This window comes from Protobothrops mucrosquamatus, unplaced genomic scaffold (assembly GCF_001527695.2).
Source record: "Protobothrops mucrosquamatus isolate PMUCROS unplaced genomic scaffold, P.Mucros_1.0 scaffold450, whole genome shotgun sequence".
Lineage (NCBI taxonomy): Eukaryota > Metazoa > Chordata > Lepidosauria > Squamata > Viperidae > Protobothrops > Protobothrops mucrosquamatus.
In genome coordinates, this window is record NW_015386773.1 from 261,714 (window position 1) to 270,379 (window position 8,666).

The following is an 8,666-nucleotide window of genomic DNA, read 5'->3' on the forward strand; positions in this document are numbered from 1 at the left end:
TTATCATCTTTAAAGCGCTCCATGGCATCGGACCTGGTTATCTCCGAGACCGCCTTCTGCCGCAGATTACCTCTCATCGGCCGATACGCTCCCACAGAGAGGGTCTCCTCAGGGTGCCGTCAGCCAGACAGTGCCGGCTGGCAACCCCCAGGGGGAGGGCCTTCTCGGTTGGAGCCCCCACCCTATGGAACGAACTACCCCCAGAGATCCGGGTGATTCCGGATCTCCCCTCCTTCCGCCGCGCCCTCAAGACATGGCTATTTAAGCTAGCAGGTCTGGAATGGCCAATTAATATTGTGTTTTAATTACTTTTTAAATTCAGTATTTATTGTATTATGTATTGTTTTAAATGGCTGTAAGCCGCCCTGAGTCCGTTGGGAGAAGGGCGGGGTAGAAATTAAATAAAAGTAAAAAAGTAAAGTAAAAGTTTTGCACCTTAATATTTGTTGCAGTAATATTATCTTTTAAAGTCATGATTATGATAACTCCCTTTGCTTTCCTCTCAGTAAAATAGTCCTTAATCACTTCTTTGACATAAAATTGGCCTGAAGTATAAAGTATTTTTCAAAGAAGCTAGTGGAGGTTCAACTTCTCCCTGCACCATTCTGATTAAAAAGCGTAATACCTCTAACTGAAGATTATCAAAGCTTTTAACTAGTTGTACTCACTTTAAGCAGCTTTTAATTTATTTTTAAAATGTATCAACTGATGTCAAAGACTGATTTCAGGATTCCCTAATGTTAACTGGGCCAAATCTAACTTCTGAAACATATTATGAACACAAAGCCAACTGAGAAAGCAAAATACAAAGTGCATTTCTTAGTAATAGAAAGCAGTTATATGACTTAACTTCTCATGAACATTTATAAATGGAGATACTAGTTGATGTTAGCAATGGGAATGCATAGACTCGAGATTGATATTCAATTATTTTAGACAAAAATAAGATAGAGCTGTTAAGTTAATGAAACAAAACATATAAACAATAAAATAATATCCATTTTGGTCAACACATACCAAAAAATGGTGGCAAGTTACAAATATGGGGGGGGGGGGCTACATATATAAGCTCCTGTAAAATTCTGTAAAAAGGGCACTAGCAATTGCACCAATACCAATTTCATGTAAAAGCAGCAAAAACACAAATATAGAAGTTTTTTTTAAGAATCTTAAATCAGCAAAAACAACTAGAGCTGGCATATTTAAAGTAAAATTTTAATACTGACAGAAACCAAACTCACAAATTTTGTAGCATGTTCTGACTCTTCTTCACTCTGAGAATGCTGGGGCAATTTTTCATTATGTTTTGCAATGCAGATTTCCTACAAAGAAAGAACATTTTTCATTTAAACATGACTTTATGTATCGATCCTGTCTTTAGTAGAGGAACTGTTAAGGGCTATAGAAAGCAATTTAAATTCTGATTTACAGCGGAAGCTCTGCCACAGACAATTTATTTATACAGTATTCTATCAGTGTTAAGGTATAATATGTGAAAATCTGTGATTGTCCATGGATCCAAAGACCTCTCATTTTTGCAAGACAAAGAGTAACACTTTGATTGGTACACTGATTTCTTTGCAATAGAATTAACAGAAACAGGTGGGGGAGGAGTCCTGATCATAGTAAGTTTGCAAACTAGGATATAGCAGTTAGTTTGCCACAGAATCCCACCCTCCATAGGATTTACACTATAGAGTAAACATTATTTAAGAGAATGGAGGATATTACAAACTGAATAAAACAAAGAGGTTTTTTTCTACTGACATAATATACATGCATGTGTGACTTGAGGCTTTTGACTAGTTTTCAAGTATTATGTCTCTCTCTCTCCTGCTTTTTCTATAAACATAACAATAGATAAATCATGCTTAATCCAATTGAGAAAAATATATAATTTCTTTAGTATCCAACTGAAATTAAAATATACAGTTGTATTATGCAATTGAAGTTAAAGCATAATTTCATTTAGTTCCAAACTGGTTGTATAAACCCATTTTGGATGCATTATTTCTAAGGAATCTAAAAAATAATTATTAATCCCTGACTAATATAACACTAATTAAAGATATATCTCACACTCTTCAGTCCTACAATGGTGTTTATAGCAAGGAAACAAAAAGAGGAATGTGTGTGCAAGTGAATACTATCACCAACCATATTTTGGGCAAATTGGCATTAAGAAAATATTACATTTATGGCTGACAAAAATATACAGCAACAAGTGATTTTAATTCTGACCATTTAGGACTTATCTAGGCTATATACTGTATACCTGAGTTGAGCAACCATTTGAAAATGAATAAAGATGGCACAGAAATGGCCTAATGCAATCTGCCTTAGCATTAGGTTTGGCTGCTACATTTCAAACAAATAAAATTGTGTCTTTAAGTTAACATCTCTTGATCTTAGCCCTGCAAAATCTGTTTCCTGAAAAATGGAAAAATGAACAAAAATATTACCTTCTTATTTTTGAGGTAGGCTTTTTTGGCAGAAATGCGACCACGCCTTGCTTCAAGTTGACGGACTTTCTGTTGTAATTTCTGCAACTCTTCTCTTTGCAGATGTATGGATGCTGCCATATCTTCTTTTTCAAGCATGGCTTCCATACTTTCATAAGTATCATAATATACTACTTCATCTCTTTTTTCTGTCACAAAATTCCAAGTTCAGGTAAGCAAAACTGTAGTACAAAATGTATGCAACAATCTGAAAAGTTTTTTTTTAAATATTGTAAATATAATTATAAGATTAGAACATCTATCTCTGCCTATGCCCTAGGAGAGAAACAAAATCACTTACAAACTAGATTACAGAACAGAGATTTTCCCAGGCTTTTTAACTGGCTTTTAATTTATATTGTTTTGATTCTGAATTATTGCTTTGCTGCTATTTAGTTTATGTTGTTTATGCATTTTAATTGATTGTATTGTGTGTGTGTGTGTGTATTATTCCAAGTGTATTATTTAGGGAGTCTTATGTAAACCACTCCGACTGCTTCAGCTACAGGGCAGTGTATAGTGCAGTGTAGTGTAGTTTAATATATAACATAAATGTAAAATGAAGTTGAATGAAAACAAAGCTATATTCTTATATGGTGATTGTGGTAAGCTGGTAGTTACCAGTATGGAAAAATGCATGAAACGAACATTCACAATTTAATTTTTTCTTAGATTGCAGCCATAAATTCACTCTATCATCAGAGACCAACATTGGACTGTTCTGTACAACAGTTTCAATAACTGAACTAGGAAAGAACTAAAGGGAGGCCTTAATGGGTGAGGCACATTTTTTCTTCTTTCTCTATCCCTTCTCATATAAAAAATGTTTGAACAATCTAGAGATGGGGGGAGGGAACCAAACAATTTCTGTAGGCAATCTCTATTATGTCTGATTATTTTTCTCCCCCATGCTTTACAGAGTGGAGAGATTGCAGAGAAAGAGTTTACAAGAGAGTAAGAAGACACACAATGGGAAATACACCGGCTATTTGCCTAATGTGCTTAAGGCTACCAGCTCCATCACATTATTTTCTATGTGTATTCTCTATTCAATGCCTGCAGACTCTCTTGTAATTTCTTCCTCTCCAATATCTTTGATCTGTAAAGGAAATAAAAGAAAAATAAATCAGGCACAGGACAATGCCTACAAGACTGTACAGGTAGTCCTTGACTTATGACCATAATTGAATCCAAAATTTCCATTGTTAAGCAAGGTAGTTACTGAGTTTTTCCCCATTTTATGATCTTGCTTGCCACACTTAAGTGAATCACTGCAATTGTTAAGTTGGTAACATAGTTGTTAAGTGAAACTGGCTTCCCCATTTTGTTTGTCAGGTTGCAAAAAGTGATCACATGACCTGGGACACTGCAACTCTCATTAATACATGCCAGTTACCAAACGTCCGAATTTGGTGGGGATGCTGCAACATAAGTGTAAAAAACATTCATAAATCACTTTTTTCAGTGCCGTTTTAACTTTGAATAGTCACTAAACAAATGGTTGTAAGTCGAGGACTACCTGTAATGGTGATTATGTGTCTGGAGGACTTTGTGAAGATCATAAATGCTGGCATTGTTCATGAAATTATTTTTTAGCAGTGTCATAACTTGAAACAGTTACTGAATGAGGCAATCAGTAAACAAAGACTACCTATCAGTCACATCAGTCAATAGTATTGCTAAATATATAGATATAAAACAAATATATGTCACCTGAAATAAGTCTTTTAATGCTTTCAAGTTGTGCTGTCAGTAATAGTTCTTCACACTTCAGAATTTCAAACTGCACTTCATACAATTGAAGTTGCAGGTCATAGTAATCAGCTTCAAGTTCATCCAAATGAGCTATAGCTTCTGTGCCCCCTTGCAAGCTCTGCATCTACATTTTTAAAAAAAGATTAATAACTACATCAAAAAGGTTATAAATCTTAATCTTACCACAAAATAACTGCAAAATATTCTATCACAGAGCAGGACATATTAAATTAGAAATCAAAGGAAAGTAAATATTACTATTCATAACCATAATAGGATTATTATTAATAACCCTATTATTCATGATAATAGCTCAATTTTATATGCATTATCAATGATCATTTTTTATTTTTGTAGAAAGAAAATCTTTAGATAAATTTTCAAAATTTAACATAGTAAAATATCTTACTGTGCTTGGAAATAGTTGAATGGCTCAACAAAAGTTTATGGGGGAGAAAGAGACCCACTCTTTTACACATATTCATGTGTCTAATACATATATATTGGATTAATACAGCAGAGTGAATTTTAATAGATTGCTTTAGTATAATCTTTTTTTCTAAAATAGTTTTCTTTGCCATATATTCAACATAGTTACATTTGTCCTCACATATGTTGTTAAGATGCAAATTCAGCAACCATAATACCACAAAAAACTTGATTTTAAAAAGTAAAATAGTAAATTGAAGCAACATTATTAAGTTAGTTAGTAAAAACAACAGTTACCCAGTTTCAAAACGTCATCTTTTCAGAATCTACTTGGAAACAATTCTTTGGGGGCCCTGAACACACCGCAGCCCAAACATTAAGTTTAAACTTAATTCCAACCATTACGTTGAAGGCATGTAAATATATCTGATATATTTGTAATTCTCTAAAGTAGAGGTCCCCAACCCCCGGCCCACCACCCACTACTGGGCTGTGGTCTATTTGCAACTGGCAATGTGAGCAACGGTCCGGTGAGCATGCGCACGCACATTAAATAATATCCATGAAAGAAAAATACTAGACAAAACAGAAAAAAGAGTGAACTACTAATTACATGACTTTGAATTTACTTATTGAAATTATTTTATCCAGCCTCTCCAATAGCTACACAATACTCTTAATTAATTTCTAATCTCTTTTCAAAGCAAATTTTAATCATTAGCCAACAGATTTACTCTTGAAGTTCCTATCAATTATCCTGAAATTTAGCACTATAAAATAATTTTCAAGTTTCCTTTTAAGTTGAATACTCATCAATTATTACCTCTTCTTTTAATGCATGCTTCTTCTGTTCTAAACAGATTTCTTTTGCTCTCATCAATTGCAAAGTATCTTTAGACACTGCATACTGAAGTTTTTCCATTCGTTCCACTGCTGCTGCCCAAGCTGCCTTACCAAACTTTTTCTGGTCTGCTCGCATACGATCATATACAGCTGTAAATAAAATTTAATAGCAGGCTTATCATACTTGGAAATAGTTTTATTATAAATCCTATTTAAGTACATCAGCTTCCTCTTTATGCAAATAAATGTTACAATCTTCAAATCAGTAGTTATTTTAATAAAATGTTTGGGTTGTGTTTTTTTTGTAATGTAGTATTTTTATTCTTATTTAATGTGTTCTATAGATTGAAGTTATTTAATGGCCAAATTATTTGTATTATTTAAAACAACTGGAGAAAACACACTAAACCAATTAGTGGGAAATTAAGGAGGAAATTGTAGAAAAAAATTGTTTCTTTAGTTATAGTTTTGCTATAATTAAAAATTTATATACAGAAAAGAAAGTATCCATGGATTTTAGTTAAGAACCAATAGCTTCTTAACTTATATAAGTATTGAATTTGTAAAGGAAGAAATCTGAAGGGGACAAGAAAATTGTAAGAGACACTGATTTCAAGAATGAAACTCAATATAAACTTATTTCTCAAACTTCAATTCCTTGTGTTCAAAGTGGAATGTACCCCACTTCACAGAATGATGCTAATAATCGTATTATAGAACACCCTTTCCACATAATATCACAGATCGAATAAGCCCCTTCGATCAGGGAAAACCACACCAATTGGTGATTTGAGTAGAGAGATTTACATAGAACAATTATGATAATTTGAAAAACTGTAAGGCTGCAAGACAGTTGAACACAAAATTTTTTTGGGACAGACAGCTCTAGGAGCAAATGTAAAATAGCTTGTCCATTACCTTTTTGTGCTTTTGCTGTTATTTCAAAGTACTTTACTGTAAGGTCCTGTATAGATAATACAGCCATATGAGCCTTCCGTTGCCAGTCAGTATCTTCTTTTTGAAGGCTTTCAATTCTTCTCGGTCCTAGGTAATCATTCTCCATGGAAATCTGAAAATAAATCAATTCACTATATCCATCATGAAATAAATAGCAAGGGACAAGTAGTAAACATATAATCTTGCAAATATTAAATAAGGAAAATTCCTTAAAATATTATCATGGACTTTCCTGAATAGTAAAAAAATATTTGGGAAAAATGCAAAATGAACTAATGGTAATTGGACAAACTCTGTTTAAAAAATCATTCAGTACTCCTTTATAACTTTGCTTATTTGCTTATCAAATCTTAAATGGGCATTTTTTAATGTCCTTTTTCCTACTACTGAAAAGGAAAATGATAGAAACAAGACACTGCAATCAGATCTAGGGAATAAAAAAAACTAGAGATGTAAAGGTAAAGGAAACGAAGTAAGCACATAAAGAGACATCTGAAAAAAATCTCTCTATCTTCGTCCCTCTAATTAGTAAATTTTCAAAGCACATCTTCCTATTCTTTAAAAGTCTTGCAAATGGAGCACGCTCCAGGGAACTTGTTAGGCATTTAGAAAAAATAAGCACTTTAGATAGGGGGCAGGCAAAGGATTGCTATGTTCCAGCAAGATGATAATGCTGGAGTACGAAAACAAGAAGAGAACAAACAGTGGAAGGAATTCTCTTAGTAGAAAAATACTTAAAATACTATATTGAACAGCATTTTTAAAAAGCCTGAAACGGGTGTGGTGACATCCTTTCCTCTCTTCACATCCTAATTACACTGGAAAGGAAAGCAATTGAGGAAAACTTTACAGATGACACTAAATTAGAAAATAGTCTCTGTCCAATTATCTACTTCCAGGCAGCCTAATGTCCCCTGAGCACTTTTACTTGATAAGAATAAATAGGTCCTGCCCCTTACTTTTTGGCAAGTAGTTTGCTGAAGATTATCCACCACTGGGGCATGGGATTTATATTTGGACATATGGCCATTCTTTTCTTTTTTTACCTTAGTATCTCTTTGCTATCATTGGAAGAGATCTGGTAACATGTTAATAGAATAAGACAGCCAGTAGCTGCACTTCAAATTAAAGTTTAGAAGAATGAATTACTCATATTTAAGACTGTAGCTCCTAAACAATCAAAATTCCTGTAACAAGTTACCATTTATTGGAAGGATATATTTGGAAGAAAAAGTGGCACTGATGGCATAATGATAAATAGTTAAGTAAAGAGTTTTATTGTTTATTATTATGCCATCAGTGCAGTACAGTATGCATCCCCAAGAAGAGACCATGTGGCCCAGGAACGAACCATTCTGTTTTGTTGCCTTCACACAATCTGCAAAGTTTCTGCAACACTGTGCAGACATTATTAAGGAAGCAAAACAGAGTGGTTCATCCTTGGATTGTGTGACTGCCTCATGGAAGCAGCCAACATTCTGACACACCTGCAAGGAACCGCAGTCATGCTGAAAATGATGGCCACTTCTAGGAGGCAGCATGTGGCCCAGGGGCATGTGGCTTGGTCTCTTTCCCCAACATGAGGTCTGGAAATCTTAAAAACATGCAACATATGCATTGGGTGATGGCAATGTGGGGAATAGGCCTAAGGCTTGTGCAATCCTGGTAGGGCAGGATGGATGGAAAGAGAGGCAGGGGAATGTTGCAATGTCCCTCCAGTTGCTCATAAGGGTGAATGAGCGCATGGGAGCTAAAGTGGCCATAACTTTGAAACAGCATTATAAGTAGCTTGGGGGGGGGCCTGTCATAACTTCAAATAGCCATTAGGTAACCACTTGGAATTGAGAACTACCTGTACTGCAATTAAACTAACTTAAATCTGCTACTATCTTAACAAGAATTCATTATAGTTAGAGGTTTGCTACGAAAATATTTAGTTATGGACGTAGAAATAACTGGATGGTTCAGAAGACAGCACAGTTGGTGTAAGAGTCTGGACGAGGGAACCGTCTGGCTTTTTTGGGAAGTTGACCGAGAAGCCATGTAGTTGAAGTACCTGGATGGTGTGTCTCACGTCCTTCTGCGCAGCCTGGAAGGATGACGCCTGAATCAGGATGTCGTCCAGGTAGCACTGGACACGAATATGAAACTTCCTCAACTGGGCGGCCAGTACGGCCAGGA

General features: G+C 34.8%; 1 protein-coding gene across 1 annotated transcript in view; it reads right to left on the bottom strand.

Moving 5' to 3' along the window:
* JMY (junction mediating and regulatory protein, p53 cofactor) overlaps window positions 1-8,666 on the bottom strand; it is a 29,593-nt gene that overhangs the window by 16,993 nt on the left and 3,934 nt on the right. The window contains exons 2-6 of the mRNA XM_029284230.1: window positions 6,447-6,597; window positions 5,509-5,678; window positions 4,215-4,380; window positions 2,463-2,650; window positions 1,242-1,322 (exon numbers count right to left, since the gene is read on the bottom strand). Of these exons, the coding sequence (XP_029140063.1) occupies window positions 1,242-1,322; window positions 2,463-2,650; window positions 4,215-4,380; window positions 5,509-5,678; window positions 6,447-6,597 (756 nt within the window). The remainder of the gene's footprint in view (window positions 1-1,241; window positions 1,323-2,462; window positions 2,651-4,214; window positions 4,381-5,508; window positions 5,679-6,446; window positions 6,598-8,666) is intronic.